The sequence below is a fragment of the Eptesicus fuscus genome, chromosome 20 (assembly GCF_027574615.1).
Source record: "Eptesicus fuscus isolate TK198812 chromosome 20, DD_ASM_mEF_20220401, whole genome shotgun sequence".
NCBI classification, from domain to species: Eukaryota; Metazoa; Chordata; class Mammalia; order Chiroptera; family Vespertilionidae; genus Eptesicus; species Eptesicus fuscus.
Window position 1 is genome coordinate 38202329 of NC_072492.1, and position 20503 is coordinate 38222831.

A 20503-nucleotide genomic window follows, 5' to 3' on the forward strand; every position below is an offset into this window, starting at 1 on the left:
TTTTATCACTTTAGAGCTTTCAAGTGCTAACAAAATTTAAATTTGAAAAATCTATTTCATTGAATAAACATTTGCTAGCTGCCTACTAAGAGATTAGCACCATCCTATGAGAATAAAAAATTAAATCAGTTTTCATGAACTGATATCTGAGATGCTATTCTGAGTATCTCACAGTGAACTGCAAAACATTGATAGTATAAGTTGAAGGCTGTATTTCTAGTAAGCATGAGAACCCTACTACATGTAAACATTCACATAAAAACATACTTTTTATTGTGAGCATGATAAGGAGTCTTTAAAAAATGCTAACCATTTCTATTATAGTGCTTCTAGAAAATCTGTTCCAAATGAACATATTATATACAATAAAAATATGAAATGCTTTTTCTAAGAACCTGTTATAGTTCAATTGCTTAAATACTTTTAATAACTGTTCCTTTTTACATTTTCCAAAGAAAACAATCTTTACAATACCTGTAAGGTTTGTTTTAATCTCTAGGAGGCATCTATATTCACTGATTCAAACAGTCTTTTAAAAAGGGAGGAAATGTTTCACAGCACCTATTTACAAAGGCTGACTCTTTTCCCTTGCCGAGCTAATATTTAACTCTCTTAGGATATTCAAATACCAAATAAGTGGGAAGGCCTAAATTCATCTTTTTTTCAGTTCTACTCTTTCATGGTATTAAAATGTATGTATACTTTACCTTTGCTGCTCACCCCCAGACTGACCGTAACTTCCAGAATCTAAAACACATAAAAAGAATTTTAAATCTGATTTTAAATTATGCTTCCCTCAAAGGCTGGCTTTAGACCTTATAGAATAATGTGATAAGAAAATGTCATATAAAGAAACTACAGAAAGAAAAATGAAGTTAAAGATATTGTGCAAGGAGAAATCTGTACAAGTAGCATTTGCTGTTTATACTACCTACTAGAGGCCCGGTGCACGAAATTCATGCATGGGGTGGGGGGTGTCTCTCAGCCCAGCCTGCACCCTCTCCAATCTGGGACTCCTCGAGGGATGTCCGACTACCCGTTTAGGCCTGATCCCGGTATGATCGGGCCTAAACGGGTAGTCGGACATCCCTCTTACAATCCAGGACTGCTGGCTCCCAACTGCTTGCCTGCCTCCCTTCCTGATTGCCCCTAACCGCTTCTGCCTGCCAGCCTGATCACCCCCTAACCACTCCCCTGCCAGCCTGACTGATGCCTAACTGCTTCCCTGCCAGCCTTATTGCCCCTAACTGCCCTCCCCTGCAGGCTTGATTGCCCCCAACTGCCCTCTCCTGCTGGCCATCTTGTGTCCACATGGGGGCAGCCATATTGTGTGTTGGGGTGACGGTCAATTTGCATATTACTTTTATTAGATAGGATGCCTGACCACTATGCTGTACACCAGAAACTAATACAAAAGAATGCTGAATGTAAACTGTAATTAAAATATAAATGTTTTAAGAGTATTATGTGAAACCTGTGGCCCGGTGCACTAAATTTGATCCCCTCAGACCGGCCTGCACCTTCTCCAATCGGGGATCCCTCAGGGGATGACCGACTGCCAGTTTAGGCCCAATCCCTGTGGGCCTAAACTGGCAGTCAGACATCCCTCTCACAATCTGGGACCGCTGGCTCCTAATTGCTCACCTGCCTGCCTGCCTGCCTGATCGCCCCTAACCACTCTGTATGCTGGCCTGCTTGCCCCCAACTCCCCCCCCTGCCGGCCTGATCACACCCAACTGCCCTCCCCTCCTGGCCTGATCGCCCCTAACCACCTCTGCCTCGGCCCCACCACCGTGGCTTTATCCAGAAGGTCTCCTTGTCTAATTAGCATATTACCCTTTTATTAGTATAGATAGAAGATAGTTTCAAGCAAAAAATGACACTCATTGTCAAACTGCTGACCATTAGACCAACCTCATCCAATTTGAAACACAACCATTTGTTGTTGGACAGTTCTGAAAACCAACCAAAAATCAAATCAGTGACTTTTTCATTCAACTCATATAAAGTTACAATATGAAAACATTACTATATAATAAAAGTATAATATACTAATTAGACCGGACATCCTTCCAGATGTCCTTCCGGACAACCTTCTGGATGAAGCCGGGGCTGCAAGGGAAGCCCAGGTCCCTGCCGGCAGCTGGAGGGAAGCCTGGGTCCCAGGTGCCAGAGGGAAGCCGGTGCCAGCAGCCGAGGGAAGGAAGGCCTACTCTTGCACAAATTTCGTGCATCGGGCTTCAAGTTACTATATAAATGGATGACATCAAATTTGGCACTTTCCTAAGTTCTCCAATCAGACTGAAATTATTTTTTAAGCCTTAATTATAAGAATATTAAATGCAATCCTGACACAAACTACTCCTATGAATGTGAAAGACATAAAGCTACCTGAGGTAAAAAAGAAAAAACTGCATCACTGCCATGTCCGTGGTAGTAAATGACTATAAATTTATAGCTAAGCAAGAAAAACATGAAAAGGATATAGACTCTAACTGGACCATAACAATTAGATGCATCTATCAAATGAGGGGGAAAGTTAGCTTTAATCAGGTAAGAAACGGAAAAGAATTATTGGGGGTGGGGGGGGGGTAGGTGTCATGTGAATAAAACTTAAAGATACTTTAGGGATGCATGAAACTAGGTTAAACTATATCCAAAGGTATGAATGTGGTTTCTCTATGCCAAGAGCGGAGTCCAAGACCTCAGTATATATCCCTTTGACACAGGCAAAATTATCGAAGTGCACAACACATAGGTTGTGCACTGGCTCAAATCTAATATTGAGTTCTTAACTGTAACCCAGTCACTTCAGCCCTGTGAAATTATCTGTCTTCAGCTAGCTGACTTTAAAACTGCAGAAGATATAAAAATAAGCATATTGACCAATAAGTCTGACCCTTAGTATAAATACTTGAGTCTGAGAAAGTACAGATGTTTATATTCATCAGAGAAAATCAGTTTATAATTATTTAGGGCATTTCAAACAACTGCTCATTACAAGTAGACACCTGGGCCTTGTGTCTGGATCCATGAATTATTTATAAGTGCTTTTATTTCCAAGTGTATAGGGTTTGATTCTCTTTGTTTTTATCTTCTAATTATATTCCATTGCAGTAAGAAAAGGTATTTTCTATATTTTTCCTGGTATTTGTTAGGATTTGCTGTTTTGTTGCTTTTCCTCCTTGGAAAATACTTTACTTGCGTAAATATCCCTATGTGCTTGAAAAGAACTGTGTATTTCTGTTAAATGAATTCCCTAAGTCTATAAGATGATGCTTATTAGTTCTATCATTCATATTCTTATTAATGTTTGGTCTGCCCAACCTATTACAGAGAGAGGCATGTTTAAAAACTCTATTTGACTATCATTTTTTTTTTTTTGGCTTTCATATTTTGAGGCTATAATTAATGTTAGGCACATAAAAGTATCGATTTACATCTTCCTGGTGAATTTCCTTTTAACATTAATTACATAAAAACTATTATTTAAAATGTCCACACATTATTCTGCTGGTAACATAATCTCCCTTTTGTTTTTTTCCTGGTGAATCTTTTTCAATCTCTATACTTTCAACATTTCTTATATTTTAAGCGTATTTCTGAACAGCATATATTTAGATTTTATTCCAATGTGAAAAATCTTTGTCTTTAAATTGATTCTGTACTTTTACTAGTTACTTTTTTATTTCTACCCACTAATATTGGACTTTCTACTTACCAGGGTTGGTTTTTTTATTCCTTTTAAACTCCTTTCCTGCCTTCTATTAAATGTTTGTTTTCCTTTTACTGCTTTATAAATGATACATTCAATTTGTTGTTTTAATAAGTCACCATTCATAATTTAATTATGTTCAATTTTAACATGTATTCTTGGAAAAGTTCAAAATGATCTTCAACCTCCAGTAGAATATAAGAATCTTAATAACATGTCAATCAGCCTTCACCTATTATTTTGCTCCACTTTTTCCCCATCCTTTTGCTGACACGTTTTTTAAATCTCTAAATGTAATCATTTTCATCTTCAATAATTTGCTTTTTATTTACTGTTTGCTTCCCCTATATTATTTTTTTGCATTCTACTCCTCCATTCCAGATTTAACACATTTTATTAGTTCTGTAAGCCAAGACATGAAAGTGGCAGTCTTAGTCTTATTTTGGTAAAAATTTCAAGATCAATGGTTATTTTTCCTCTAAATTCCAAGGATTTCAATATTTTCCAGCTTAAACTTTTGAAGTCTCTCAATCTTACCAGTTTCCTATTCCCTCTAGTAGGTTTGTTATTGCTATTTCAATCTGCAGTTTTACATGTGCATCTAGCTATAACTTTTGTTTGAAACCACTACCTAATTTTTAAAAAAATCATCAGTTTTGTAAAACTATCAGCCATCTATTAATTCTTCCATTTTCTCCTCAAATTCCTATTTGATGTATGACAGGACTCCTCACTCTACTTGCCACGTTTCTTAATCTTTCATTTTTCGTCTCTATATCCTTCTGAATTGAATTCTGGGTAAATTATATTACATTTTCCCCTTCACTATTTCTTCTACTAAGTCTATCTACAATTCAATTTATTCTTTTCTTTTTTTAAAGTATATTTTATTGATTTTAGAGAGGGAGATATTGAAACATCAATGATGAGAACCATTGATTGGCTGCCTCCTGCACACCCCCCACTGGGGATTGAGCCTGCAACCCAGGCATGTGCCCTTGGCTGGAATCGAACTTGGAACCCTTCAGTCCACAGGCCAACACTCTATCCATTGAGCCAAACCAACTTGGGCTCAATTTATTCTTTTTTTCCATTTCTAGAAGTTGTACTTGGTTCTTTTTCAAATCTATATGTGGTTTTTCATAGCATCTTGGTCTTAGGGTTGATTCTTTCTTTTAGGTTTTTAATAATTTTAAACATATAATATTCACTTTCAGATTACCTATTAGGGGTTCTAATCCCATTTGTCACTAACTCTCATTTTGGTGAATTGTTTCCTAGCGTTCTGCAATTTTCTTACTGTGAACTCATCTTTTCTAAGGCATGTTTTTTCTTTAAGATGTCTTGTGACCTAGGGTGTGAAATTTCCTCCAGGAAAGGTTTTTCATTAGTTTCTACAGTCAAACCTCATTTCTGGAACATCTCCCATCTCAAACAATTCAGTTCTCAACCAAATTGTTCACAGAAAAAAATGTGGAACCAAATTTTGTTTTTTCGACTAGTCAACCCTTTCATACTGATACTTCAGCATGACAAAAAGCTCTCAGACAACAAAGATCATGCTTTTGTTGCTGGGGAAATCATAAAACATAAAGAGGTCATCAAGAGTGCTAATGCTGCCCAGTGGTTAAGCATCAATCTATAAACCAGGAGTTTACAATTCATTTCCTAGTTAAGGCACATGCCCAGGTTTGAGGGCTCAGTCCCCAGTAAGGGACGTGCAGAAGGCAGACTATCATAATTCTCATCATTGATGTTTCTATCTCTCTCCCTCTCCCTTCCTCTCTGAAATCAATACAAAATTATTTTTTTAAAAAAGAGTGCTAATGTTACTAAGGGTGTGAAAAAAACAATGACCACAGGCAATTGAAAAGGTAGAAAAACTATTGTGTTGCCTTGGATAAAAGAAAAGCAGTTAGCCAGACAGTGACAGCATTTCAGAGGCTGTGATATGTGGAACAGCAAAGATGCTGCATGCTGACCTGAGAGACACCCCTAGAATGAGTACTAAAAGCGATTCCTTTAAGGCTGGTAGGGAGTTATTCGATAAATTTAAGAAAAAAGGCCCGGCCAGTGTGGCTCAGTGGTTGGCATCTACCTATGGACCAGGAGGTCACCATCAATTCCCAGTCAGGGCGGGTCGTAGGCTTGATCCCCAGTGTGGGGCATGTGAGAGGCAGCCAATCAATGATCCTCTTTCATCGCTGATGTTTCTCTCTCTCTCCCTTCCTCTCTGAAATCAGTAAGAGTTGCTTGGCCACTGTGCTCAGCGATTAGAGCATACCTTGGATGCAGGTAGGTTCGCACCCTGACCTCAAAACGCACATGGATGTTTTTCCCCCCACCCTTTCTCCCTTCTACTCTCTCTGAAAAGCAATGGAAGAAAATCCTCAGATAAGGATTAAAAAATAAAAAAGTATCTATAGATTAAACAGTACATTAGACATGTACAGTATATAAAGCCATGTACTATATATAAGGTTAAAACAGGGAGTCATTTGGGAGTCTGGAACTAATTAATTCAATTTACATTACAGTGGAACCTCGTTTCTCGAACATCTCCCAAGTTGAACAATTTACTCCTCAGCTGACAACTCTTTCATGCTGATACCTGTACAATCAGTCATGCATCTCTCAGTTGACAAAGAAAGGAGAGAATGAGGAAATATGTGTCAGTTTACCACTGTTGAAATCTCAGAATATTTTGCTGTGAATATTTTCATGGTTTTTTTTTTTGCTTTTTGCGGCTGCTTGTAATAAACTTTTCATTTTTGTATTTTTTACTAGAGGCCCGGTGCACGAAATTCATGCACAGGTAGGGTCCCTAGGCCTGGCTGTCAATCAGGGCCGATCTGTGGGGCAACCGGCGGGTGACTGGGCTCCCCGCCCGCTGCTCACACCCACCTTGGCCAACCTGGCACTGCCCGCTCGCTGGCCCCGCCCCCCCCCCACAGCCAGTCGCCTCCCTTTGTGGGGTGACCAGCAGGGCTATCGAGGGGACCCCCATTAGCACCTGCCTTGGCCAGCCTGGGGCCTGCAGGCTGGGGGCAGCTCCTGCATTGAGCATCTGCCCCTGGTGGTCAGTGCACATCATAGCAACCGGTCGTTCTGCTGTTTGGTCAATTTGCATATTAAGCTTTTATTATATAGGATTATTATATAGGATGTTTTTATTGATTTCAGAGAGGAAGGGAGAGGGAGAGAAAAATAGAAACATCAATGATGAGAATCCTTGATCAGCTGCCTCCTGCACACCCCACACTGGGGATTGAGCCCACAACCCAGGCATGTGCCCCCTGACCAGGAATCAAACCATGACCTCCTGATTCATAGGTCAATGCTCAACAACTGAGCCACACCAGTCGGGCCATTTTTCATTATTTTACTGTACATTTATTTTCTTTTTGTTAAACTTTCATTTACATTTCATGTCCTTTTTGTTTTCAAAGTATTTATAGTTTAAACAGTACAATAGACATGTACTGTATATAAAAAAGGTTAAAACGGAATCATTTTGGCGTCTGGAACTGATTAATTCAATTTGCATTACATATTTCTAAAGGGAAAAAAATGATTTGGTTCTCGAACAAATCGCTTCTCCAACTGCCTTCCAGAATGAATTAAGTTTGAGAACTGAGGTTCCACTGTAACAGGAGCCCCAAGGTTATTACCAACCCAGAACCAATTTTTATCTTGATTTCCTGGTTTAAGGTTCTTGGGCCCCATAACTAGCCTAAATACACATCCAAATTGTATGAAGCACAGGTTCCAGTTTACGAATTCTCAGAATTTTTTCACTCAGGTTCCAGGCATTCTTGCTATCTCTTATGCTGGTAGGTACAAGTTTTTTCCAGTTCATTCTTTCACCAAAGGTACAGTCCTTCAAACAGCCAAGTCTTATGTAAGGGTCTTAGTTCCCATTACCTAACTCTAATGGTCTCAGGGCTTCATCTCCTGTCCTTAGTTTTAGTTATTTGGGCAATGGAATTGTTTCCAAATGATGAGATCCATACCCTCCTCTCCAGGGCAACCACCAAGTTAGCTGTAGTACCTACCATAATAGTTATTACTTCATTTCTGGTAGCTGGGGCTTCCCCTGTCCCCCTTTTTTGTCAGTTCTTACACTTTTAGGTGTTTATAGAGGATTTTCAAGTTATCTTGGCCTGCCATATTGCCAAAATGAGAACTTGACCTTTAATTTTTATATGTGTAACTGATATTAGATTTGTAATTTTAACTTGAAAGGTGTTAAGATAATTCACATTTGTAAACAGTATTTGAATGTCTGAGAGCCTGACAATATTTGTAATTTTGATTTACTGGTTACACAAGTGCTTATATTTTGTTAGGCTTTAGAAGTTTACACTGTCAGGCATCTGGTGTGGTTGAGTCAACTTGATAGATTAAACTTATACGTGTAGTTTGTAATGTTTAAAGGACTTAACTAAACCTAATGCCATTAGTTGTTTAGGGGGAGTTTACTATTAAATTTACTAACAATATTCACCAAAGAACAAGTCAAAAGCATTACTCCTATTTCTTACAAAGTCAAAAGTATTATTTTATACACATTATAATTATGTGATTGATGCCAAGTAGAACTTAAAGATTCTAGCTTAACTGATTTAGACGTGAGCAATTTTAAAATCATTTTCACACGTGAAAACCAATGTTGATGTTAAAAACACTGAAAATACAAAGTGACGAAAATCTGGTGTCTTGGTCATTTGAAAATTAGTACTAATGTAAACCAGCTCACACACTTGAGACACTGAAAATCTTGGATTTTACAAATGGTAAACCTCTAAAATTTAATTTTCCATAAAAGCTACCTACTCCTATAAAATTAAGCCATCATTTTATACCAACAATTATGTTACAAGTCAAGCCAGGCCAAGTTTTTAATGAGCACTGTATCCATTGAAAGCCGGTGAATTTCTCCATGAGGATTGGAGAATATTTCTTTTTAACCATGGATGGATAGGTCACATACCCTCCTGAGGGTATACTTCTATGTACTTCTGTGGAGCTTTACCAGACTTCATCCCAAATTATGCACCTGGTAAGACATACCAATGTCTACTTTAGGGAAAGAAATTATTTGTTTGAGCAAGGATCACATAGAAACTGAAAGGAGATAAAAGAAGCCCCCTCCCCCAAAAGATAAATATTATGGCTTCCTGACATCATGTTAATCTAAGGAACATTTATCATTTTCCTCTCTAACCTTTTCTTCTTAGCCTACTGCTTCCTTTTTACCACGTTTCCATCCTCCTGCAACACTGGATTACTGGGGGTGTGGGTTTTTTGTTTTGAATACCAACAGGTTCTCCCTTACAAAAAAAATGTAAAAGACTGTCACCAGTCACTTTCATCCCAACTATTCGACTTTTAAGAAAATGTTCTGCTTTGGCACCTGAAAGGTTTCCTCTCACGATGGTTTCTAGCACGTGGATAGCTGGGTCTCTGCAGCCTGTGAGGCACCCAATGACAGAGGACCTTGTGGGTCAGCTAGGGCTGCTAAATCAAGAGAACACCCATGTCCCAGACTTTATATTCTGGGTTAGCAGGACCTAAATTGGCTGGGCTGTCCTAAAGAGACCAAGGCCTCTTTTTCTCTTCTACACAACACCGGGGGGGGGGGGGGGGGGGTGTCCTTAAGTGCTTCGTGGAAGGCTTGCTTTCTTTCTTTGGTCTATGTTTGCCTGTCGATAATAGGAAAGGCTCCCAAAAAGAAACTGAACAGAGGAGAAGACAGACAAGGGTGAAAAGGAAGCTGAATTTCTTACAAACACCCCTCAACTGGAATTCGACTCGTTACGACAGAGATGGAATGACGACAAGTAGTATTTCGTGGAATGCAACGTCCTTTGGAAAGGGCTCCGAGGGCGTCAAGGCCCTCACCTGATGAATGGGTGAGTCAGAAGGCCCAGCTCCACTTTGTGATTAGGTAAACTGAGGTACGAGGCGGAGAGACGACTGGCCCGAGGCCTCGCAGCAAGATCCGAGGCGGAGCGGAGAACCAGAAGCACCGATTCTCAGGCTGATGCTTTTCCTCACGGGCTCCCCCCGCCCCTGTGATGGCGTGGACGGCCTCCGGCCCACCCCCCCCCCCCCCCGACTCACACACCCTCCCCCGGGAACGGCACGTCGCCTCGGGTTCCAAGGACGGAGCCAAAAGACGGGGGCCCGCAGCGCTCCCGCCGGGATTTGCAGGCGGGGAGCGTTGGGAGCGTGCGTCCCTCCAGTCCAACATGGCGGCGGCCGCGTCCGCGCCCCCACCCCCCCCAGCCTCCCTCAGGGCCGGAGGCTTTTCCTCGGGGCCCGTCGGTGGGCGGGAAGATGGCCCAACCCTGCAGAACCCCTCTCGCCGCTGCCGCTGCTCGCTGAAAGAATCACCTACCCGACATGACTAACGGCCGCGGCGCCGAGCCCCCACAGCCCGCCGAGAACAAGGAATACGAAAGCCAGGCGGCACAGCGGCCGAAGCGGTACTGAGGGCAGAGCGGCGGGGTGAGCACGACTGCGGGGCCTCGGCAGCCAATCAGAAGACGGTGGGTGGTACCATCGCGTCACGGCCGAAGGGGTGATTCTAGCCTCCAAACCCTGAGGACCTCGGCATCCCTATCGGTTCTCCCCTCCTCGGACCATACCATTATTGAGAGGGAATCGAGGAGAAAGTACCAACGCCGCGATGGGGCTGGGGGAAAGGAAGCTGAGCCTGCTCTCTCTGTCCTCCTTACAGTCCTGGTTCCTACTTTATTGGGTCTGATAGAATTTGAGGTTAGGGAGCAAAAGAGGGGAGACCTTGTGAACACAGATTATTTGGTTAGAAATGGACGTTCTTCCCCTACGTTTTCGAATGGTATGCCCTAAGTTGCACCGCTTGGGCTGCGGACTGCTTGAGCCGCCTGGGGGCGTTCGGAGTCTACGAGCTCCGAGACGGAAAATCGTGACCGGTTCAGGTACCTAATCGCCTCCCAGTTTTGTCCTAACTAGCTTGTCAGGTAAAAAATAGACTACAAGGTAATACGGAAACAAACGTGTGCATTAAAACGAAATCACACACAGACTGGACTAAAAAAAAAAAAGGAACAGACTGAACTCTGAGAATGAGGCGGGATGGGGTGCAGAGCTTTAGTCTTCAATGCTATTATCATATCTAACTCTGATGGTCAGGCACCTTACATTATCTCATTTAATTCTCGCAGCAGGTTGATGAAATGTTATCTCCGTGAAACAGAAGCTAGAGCAGAATTCACTTGCTCGAGGTCACACAGCAAGTAAATGGCCAACGGGGAAATGGCCAACCACTGTCTTCGGGTTCAGCCTTTAGGCTGTACTGCCTGAAGGGAACTAGAACTCTATAGAGTGTGAGACAAAACTGTGAACGCCCAGTGAACACGCAAGGACATTTTCCCCGAGGGCAAGGTGACATCCGAGGCAAACCACTGGTGGTGAGCAGAGGTTGACCAAATGGGGGAAAGTGCTTTGGACGACATAGTTGCAAAACAAGTAAGTCAGCATGTTCAGAGTTTGCTCGAGAGGGTAGAATGGTAGGAGACAAGGCCAGAAAAGTAGCTGAGACCTTGTAAAGTACATGAGAGTCTGTGCTTTACCTTGAAGGCAGTGGGAACACCTCACCTGGGGATTTCCAGAGGGAGTGGAAGGGATGGAGGAGGGGGAGAGAAAGAGAAAAAGAAACATAGAGGTGAGAGAGACACGTGGATTCATTGCCTCTCACACACGCCTACCAGGGCTGCAACCCAGGTACATGCCCTTGACTGGGAATTGAACCTACGAGACTTTGCTCTGCGGGCCCGATGCTCTAACCACTGAGTCAAACCAGCCAGGGTGAGAATTGGGATTTTTTTTTTTAAAGGATAAGAATATAGAAAGTATTGCTCATCATCAATTCTTTAAGTTTGTACCACCATTCATCAATATATTTATTCATGCATGCATGCATTCTTCAGTCAATTGCCATCTCATGATGATTGCTAGGTGTTAGTTAGGTCCTGGAAGGCCCTGGCGATAGAACAGTAGGAAGCACCGCAGCCCCTGCCCTTCAGGAATTGCAATCTCCTAGCAGGGACAGTATAAACCTGTGATTCCCATCAACTACTAAACATGCTCGAATTGGAGGACGCAAAGGGTGTTCTGGAAACACAAAGGAAGAGCATCCAGGGGACCGAAGGGTGGAGGGTGGAAGGGTCGAGGAGGTATTAAGGGAGACTTCCTGCAGGAGATACCTCCCAAACAGAGCTTTGAAGAAAGAGCAGGAATTCACCAGAGGGTGTATATCAGGAACAGCTCGAGCCGCGTGCAAAAGGCTGTATTTGCAAAGACTAAGAGGGAGCAAAGTTCTGGGAGTTGCAAGTGGATTAGTCTGGCTGTTCTGTAGAGTTGCAGGGGTGGGGAGTGATTATAAATGAAGGGAAAGAAGTAGGCAGAAGCCACAGCTTGAAGAGCCTTAAGTGCCTTGTGAAGGATTTTGGATATTAAATTTCAAACAATGGGGAACTTCTGAGGAATCTAATCAAACGAGTGACATTTAGTTTTCTATATTCATTCTCTCGTTTAATCTTCTGGATGCCCTATGAAGTATAGATATTGCTGTTATCCACATTTTGTAGAGGAGAACACTGAAGATGGAATTCTTTAGTTCACACAGCCAATTAAGGACAGAGGCAGAGCTTAAATCTAGGCCTTTGAACCAAGGGCAGTGTTCTTTTTACAATATCCCTGGTCTCCCAAACTTCAAACAGGGAACTCCTCCCAGGTCTGCACTGCTTTGGGGCTTCTTTCCAAGGGTCCTGCTCTACCACAAAGGGACTCACAGATTGAATCCTGTGCCCTCCTGCCTTCCAAACTTTTGCCTAGGGATGATTATCTGCAACATAATTCAGCCAGTCATTTTTTTTTAAATATATTTTTATTGATTTCAGAGACAAAGGGAGAGGGAGAGAGAAATAGAAATATCAATGATGAGAATCATCAATCAGCTACCTCCTACAACCCCCCGACTGGGGATCAAACCCGCAACCAAGCATGTGCCCTGACCAGGAATCTAACCGTGACCTCCTGGTAGAGCCATGCCAGCCGGGCCACCCAGTCATTCTTCACACTACAAGATCCTGCTCGCTCTACCATGCTGGCCTTAGTCTGCATATTTAGGGAAGACAGCAGGTGCATTTTACACATCAGCTTTAGGAGAATGTATTTGGGAAGGTCTCGGTACTGGGCCTGTTTGCCCCTGGTCTAGCCCTTAAGTCCTCACCTGGAGAGCTGACCCTGCAGGCTCCATTTCAGTTTCAGAGATGCCTTCAGGCAGCACCTTCCAACTAGTATCAGTCAATGGGTGTCCTATTGGGCAAGAAGTTGGTAGAAGAAAATGAAGCACTAGGGTTATTTCTCCCAACCCCTCTCTGCCATGGGGCAAAGGGTGTGGTGTAGGGTCTCGGGCAGCAGCTGTCTTCTCCAGGGCTCCAGTTTCCAACTTTGACTCTAGCTACTGGACTCCAGGAACCTTACTCCTCCCTTCATTCCCCCAGGCTGTGGCTGGTAGAGGCCTCTGGCTATTGTTTTAAAAAGACACAAACAAATAACAGGGCACAATAGAGTCACTTTTGCTAAACCACAGCACCAAACCAAAACTTAATAACAAACCTAATTGTAATGTCAGCCTCTCCCAGGGGTGGAATTTTAAACCAATCAGTCTGGAATTTCCTGATCCACACTAGTGAGGCAATCTGCCCCATAAGCCCCCCTGCCTTCCTCTAGGGCAGCAGTTTTTAAGGTTTTTAACTGGTGTTCCGCAAGAATGTTTTAAACATGCAATACCTGACTATTTAGTCAGCCCACTAACCTCTTTTTCCTTAGATTGTCAAATAAAAAAAAAAATGACAACAGCCAACACAACAATAGCCATCTGATGTAAAAGAATCAAAATTTTACCTTTTTGTCAGATCAGAAAAAAAATATTTTTTTTATGTGCCTCAGAATTTTAGTAATTAGTTGATGTGTGCCATGAGATGAAAAAGGTTGCAAATCACTGCTCTAGGGTATGGCATCTTTGTCTGAAATAATCCACTCTTAATTGAGTCCTCTCTTCTTTCTTCCTATAAAACCCATTATTTTGTATAACTCATCTGAGCACCCTTCTGGCGATTCATGAACTGCTTAATAAAGCCAATTAGCCGAAACCGGTTTGGCTCAGTGGATAGAGCATCGGCCTGTGACTGAAGGGTCCAGGGTTCGATTCCAGTCAAGGACATGTACCTTGGTTGCGGGCACATCCCCGGTGGGGGGTGTGCAGGAGGCAGCTGGTCGATGTTTCTCTCTCATCCCTCTCCCATCCTCTCTGTAAAAACCAATAAAATATATATTTTTTTAAAATTAAAAAAAAATAAAGCCAATTAGATCTTCAAATGTACTGTTATATCTTGTTCTTTAACACTGTTGATCGTTTTTGAATTGCCTTCATTCCCTGGTTGGATTTCCAATCCTTTGACCATTGCAGTAGACCCTCGTAGGACCCTCTGAGGACTGTGAATTGACTTAGTGGGAGCCATGTAGCAGAGGCCTTGCAGGAACTGGCCTATTTTCCCAGGATTACTCTGGCTGCTGTTTTGAGAATAGACTGTAGGGGACAAGAGAGGAAGCAGGGAGCGGTAATTGCTCCTACCAGAGTAAAAAACAGACCACAATGATTTTTGCCTGTCTTGTGAAAGCCTATGGAATTCACAGTTGTACCACATAATCCCAGGCTTGCCTACCTGACTAGAGACCAATTTGTTCTCCAGTTGGGTCGAATAGTTTATCTCTGTACCTCTCAGTGCCTGAAACATGAGGCACCGAAAAGAAGGAGAAGGAAAAGGAGGAGGAGGAGGAGGAGGAAAACCTTGTATTTAATGAATGAATAAATAAATGGGGGGAAATGGAATGACTTGTCTCTCTCACTTATCTGTAAACTCCTCGAGCTCAAAGGCCTTATCTAGGACTTTCCTAGTCTCCCAAGTGTTTGGTGAGTGTTTGTTGAAAAGCTGACAGCCTGTTCTGTGCCAGGTGCCACGGGCAGTAGTAGCCATCACCACCCTCCAGGAGGTGCCGCTCACTCCTCCTCCAGCCTTCCTAGAGAGCAAGCCTCCTGCGAAGATTACCCTGAGGCTCCACTTGGGCAGGGAAAGGCTCCTTGTAAATGACGGGGCTACTCCTCCTCTGGACAGTGGCAGGCACTTCCTGTTTGGGGTGGAAAGGAAGCAGACAATTTCCTGTTAGCAGGTCTTTTGAGCAAAGCAGCAGAGTCTGAGCAGGGCCTGGCCCAGCCTTTCAGGCCAGATGCCTGGCGGATAGATAGCCTTTATGTGGAAGGGAAGTGGGGCACAGTGCCAGATTGGCCAGGCTTTTATTATGCTCCTAGCAAGTCCCCTGGATCCTGGTGGAGTTAAAAAAAAAAAAAAACAGAAGAGGCTGACACCTGCAAACTGTGATGAGGGTTAGGGGAGATGGGACAGGTCTGAGCCAAAGAGCACTGCCTGGTGAGGAGGTGCTCATGTGACTGTCCTGGGGCAGGCTTGTGTACAAAGTCCATGTGAGCACTCTCGAGTGTGAACCTGTGTAAAGAATATATGTGTGAGCCCTGGCCAGGTGGCTCAGTTGGTTAGAGCACCCTCCTGATACACCAAGGTTGCAGGTTTGATCCCCAGTCAGGGCACATACAAGAATCAACCAATAAATGCATAAGTAAGTGGAACAACAAATCAATGCTTCTCTCTCTCTAAAATCAATAATAATAATAATAAATAATAATAATAATAAAGAACACATGTGTGTGTGTTTGTTTATAGGCACCCAATACCCAGCACTTGATAGGATTTAACGTTTATTAACTGTCTAGCTTGTTCCCCATAGAAAACCAGGGTACTAGAAAAGGCAGGAATTATTGTTGTCCCATTTGAAGATGGCAGAAAACTGAGAGAGATTAGTTGACTTGCAAGTTTCAACAGTCTGTGAAAAAAAATAAAAATAAAACCCAGTTCTGTCTTGTTCTACATTTCTTGCTTTTTCTAGTCCTGTATGATCATGTGCATGTGTGTGTGTGTGTACAGGGAGGGAGGGAGGTAGGAAGGTATACTTGTGAATGTGATCCAGACTGATGAGACCACATACACATGTGCTAGAGAGAGGAATTTCTGTTTCAGAGGTAGAAGTGATTGCTAGAAAATCAGGGCTTTAAGAATTGAATAACAGCTAAAAATGCACAGAGGTTATGGTCAATAATGAATCTAAATGATCACAGCTAAAATGCTCAAAACTCCGGGAAAAGCCTCCTTTCAGCTCTCCCAAGCTAATCTCATGTCCTCACGATTCCTCTTCTTATTCCTATTATTGTAGTTTTGGGAGGTTGATCATTCTGTTAGTGCCTTTCTCTGGAGCCTAGAATTCCTTCTGATAAAATCTGCTTTGTGTTCTGCACACTTCCTGGGGAGGAGGAAAGGGCAGAGACAAAGCGGATTGTTTCTCATGTTATGAAGAGAGAAACTGAGGCCCAGGGGGGCCTTGTCCAGGTCCGCACATCCTGCCTGATTCAAGAGGTCCTGGTCAGGAAGACGACTCATTGGCCAGCTGTTGCCTTCTGTCACAGAAGAAGGAATGGTCCAGGCAGCTGCCAGCCTGGGCAGGCAACATGCCCAAGCCCTGGCTTGAGTTCCACAGAAGTCTGGTCCACTCTGGGAAAGCCGGGAGGCACTGTGGATCTGAACTAAGCCCAGTGTGGGGAGAGGGAGGGAGGGGAAGCAGCTCTCTTTGAAGAGGAAGTATGAGAGGACTGCCAGCCTTGCTGGGCCAGGAACCTGCCCAGCCAAGTTAGAGAAGGAAGGAGAGAGCCAGATCCTTGGAAAACCTAGAACTATCTTCCTCTACAGCATTGCTATCTAGTATTTAGTGATCAAGTAGGTCTGGAGTAGGGCTCTAGAGTCTGAATTTTTAATGTGTGCCTCTAGGTGATTCAAGAATCACATTTTATAAATTTGACTTGAGGAAAGATAGTATAGTGTTTAGGGTGTGAGATCTGGATTTATTCTCCATTTTTGTACCCTGACTCCATTTCTAGATTTGTGACCTTGGACAAGTGTTATCTCTGTGTGCCTCAGTTTCCTCATCTTTAAGATAAGGATGCTTACACTAGTAGCCATAAAGATTCGGTGACATAACGTGTGTCAAGCACACAGCACATACATGGCTCATGTTAATTTCTCAACAAGTATTTACCATTATTATTTGCTCCAATTCCTCATTCCCATCCCCACCCCTCTCCCACCAGAGGAAGAAATAATAGTATTGGATTGATACAGGGATTTGTCACCACAGTATTGTTTGGGATGTGGGTGATCTTTGGACTGTGCTTTGAGAATTCCTACTCCAAAGCCTTTCTCCTCCTATCACTCTTCTAATGCCCTGGCTGTGGACTGAGCTTCTTCCAGTAAACCTATCCTGACTTTCTTATCTTCCTTTCCTCCTTGATCCTTCTCTCATATGGCAAACCACCTTCCTTCTCCACCCCTTCGAAAGTTATTTGGCTCAGCATGTGTCCTAGAAGGTAACACCGAACAGCAAGTCAGTTGTGGGACTGCATAGACCTCCAGATTCCTGAAGAAGATCACAGAATCTGTTGCTCTGGGGCTTATGAGTACACTTCAGAGGCAGAAGGGAACAGAAGCTTTCGCTACCCAGGTTCTAACCATGGAAACATGCTAGAAAACAGACATCCTGTGCAAAGGCATGGTTGAAGCCCATGCAGAGTGTGTGGCCAAAGGAAGCTCTGTTCTGTACAAATTCTTGCAGGCACTTCCAACTCTGCATGGCATCTCCAAGTGACCATAAGCAGAAAGGGAATGGGGGAAGTAAGGATGGCATGAAATCATTCAACCAAGGACACAAAAGGAAAGCAGAGGAAGTCAACTTTCAAACGTAGTAGTTGTGCTAGTTTTTGAAGTTCAGAGACCAAGTCTCACCCGGGATGCAAAGAAAGAAAAGCAGGGTCAGCTATCCGAGTGTCTCCTCCCAGTCACTCAGCCCTCCTGCAACCACTGTTTCCTGCCTCCCACTCTCCTACCAGTGCAGCTGAAATACAGAACTCCTGAGACGTGCTAGAGGAAAGGATGGAGACATTCTTCCTGAAGAAAAAAATGGGCAAATCTGGGTTTGGCTCCAGCTTGGCCCACAATGTCCTTACCAACTGGTACTCCCCAGAACTCCCTGGCCCAAAGCAGAATTGTATCTGGCCTATCAAAATCCACCTTATTAGTCAAGGGCACCAAATAGCATGTCATACCTGCAACCTTCTGACATCCTCCCCAACACACACACACACACACACACACACACACACACACCGCCAGATAAAATAGAGTACACCAAGTTAAACTTGAATTTCAGATTAAATTTTTAGTTTAAGTATGTCCCAAATAGTGCATTGGCACATGCTTATTCTAAAAAAATTACACGTCGTTAATCCGATAGTCAAGTTTAACTGTATTTTTATTTGCTAAATCTAGCAGTCTTACCCAACTCACCTTCAGAATCTGCCTCATCCAGGCTCACCACAGGACTTCCCTGGAAACCTGTAGCTTGTTTTGGCTTTAGCTGAGCATCTTCGTTACAGTCTAACCCGCTAGCCTGAAAGCTCTTTGAAGGTAAGGCGCAGGCCTTGTCCACAGCCTCTGGCGCTCCGTTCCAGGAAAGGACTCTCTTTACTGATGCACACAAGGGCATCTGTGGAGAGGGGATGGGCAAAGAAATCCATTCTCAACTCTACGCCCCAGCGGAGTCCTGGCGCGCTGATGTGCCATTGAAAGGTGCCTTTTCCTCATTGGTCTGCCAGAGGAGCATCTGTTTCTAATTGGTTCGTCCAGGAGGAGTTCCCCCTTTTCATTGGTTGGTTGGGAAGTGGGTGGGGCCTATTCTAACTACAGGAGTCAATTAAAAATTGAATATGTTTGTATATTTTCAGAAAACAACTCCAAGCCCATGTGGATTCCTGCAACAGAGAGGAATTGACAGGAGTGCTCCAGCCATGAAGTCAGAAGAGAAACAGTCCAGAGATGGAAGACGCTGACCATGCCTTGCCATACTAGCAGTCAGCAGATGTGCATCACTGCAGATTGCCCAGGACCAAACCAGAGAGGGTCGGACCTGCATTACCACCATTTGTCCACCATCCAGAACTGAAATATCATTGCTGTTATGTACACATAAACAACTGTTGGACATAGAAATCAGGACTCAAAAGAACTGTTGGCCCAGAAAGAAACTCACCATAGACTGATTCATTTGCCTCTCAGCATAAATAACCATTATTTCTTGTCTCATTTTCGGTTCCTATAAGTGTATTCCTAGTATCACATGAGCTCACTCATCTAGGGGAAAAGACGAACAACATAGACTGAAGAACAAGAACAGCATTGATCAGACTGTCAGACCTCAGAGGGAAGGTAGGGGAGGGTGGGGACAAGGGAGATAGATCAACCAAAGGACTTGTGTGCTTACATATGAGCCTAACCAGTGATCACGGACAACAGGGGAATGGGGGCATGCGTGTGGGGGGTTTGGGATGGGAATGGGGGGGGGGGGTTTGATGACAAATATGTGATATCTTAATCAATAAAGTAATTAAATTAAAAAATGGCACCTTTTTCTAAATGACAAAACCATTCTATGTATCAATAAACTTTCTGAGGCCCTAAGCCTTAGGATAAGAACACTTCATTACATTTGCTTAGCACTTTATAGGTTCCCAAATGACTTTTACATCTAGCAACTCATTTAATCCCCACCACTCCGAGAGGGGGGTATCACTGTGTCCTTTGCATTCTACAGGCTGAGACTAGGAGACAGTATCCTGCTTGCCGTTACTAAGGCAGGTAATGAAAACAGTTTACTTTTGCTCAGCATGAGTTTAGCTACGGCTTCCACGTGAATCATTTCATTCCACCTTTACTACCATGGTGCGGGATCCATAAAGCCAGGCACTTTGCGCTCATTCTCTCTTTTCACCTTCCTGCAACTCCAGAAACTGAATACCATTTGCTCTCATTTTACTGGTGAGGAAACTGACGCTCCAAGTACGTAGTTAAATCCTTTCGCGAAAAGCCAACAGTGCTTGCAAGCTACCATTTATTAACCGCGTACTTACTGCCAGCACGGTGCCGAGTTCCTAGCAGGCATTCTTCTCTCATTAAACGCTCCCTACAATGACATGGTTCCGCCTGGTATTATTATCCCTGGTGAGTGATGAGAGAGATCGGTTCAGAGAAGGCTTGCCCAAGACCGCACAGCCAGCAGGTAGATGGAGGCAGGATTCATCCTGCTAGCAAAAAAAAAAAAAAAAAAGCAGAGCTGGAACTCAAATTAAATTCTTCTGACCCCGGCCCAAGGCTCCTTCCTTCACTCTCCAGGTCCTTGCTCCCTGCCAGCCTGGCTGAAACCATCAATGAGCCTCCGGTAGGCCAGGCTTCCTCATACAGAAGTCATAGGTAGCTCTGCCGGCCAGGAGAAGACCCTCTTCCCCCGCCCTCCCCAGAGCGATCTGGATCTACCCGAGGCGGCGGGCGAGAGAATGGGGTCCGCAGGGCGACAGCAGGCGCCGGGCGAGGCCGTGCAGCCAGCGGAGGAAACTTCAGAACCGCCGCGTTCCGGCAGCGGAGTGGGGTGGGTGTGGCCCGAGTGCCGGGCTCCCGCCCCTCCTCCCTCCCTCCCTTCCTCCCTCGCCTTTTAGGTCTCGGGGCC

General features: G+C 43.7%; 1 protein-coding gene across 1 annotated transcript in view; it reads right to left on the reverse strand.

Annotated features, from left to right (window-relative positions):
* Positions 1 to 10211, reverse strand: part of TAF15 (TATA-box binding protein associated factor 15) — a gene marked incomplete at its 3' end in the record, with an annotated part of 33072 nt that extends 22861 nt beyond the window's left edge. Inside the window, exons 1-2 of the mRNA XM_028128565.2 lie at positions 10119 to 10211; positions 708 to 747 (exon numbers count right to left, since the gene is read on the reverse strand). Of these exons, the coding sequence (XP_027984366.2) occupies positions 708 to 747; positions 10119 to 10125 (47 nt within the window). The remainder of the gene's footprint in view (positions 1 to 707; positions 748 to 10118) is intronic.
* Between the last annotated feature and the right edge of the window lie 10292 nt (positions 10212 to 20503).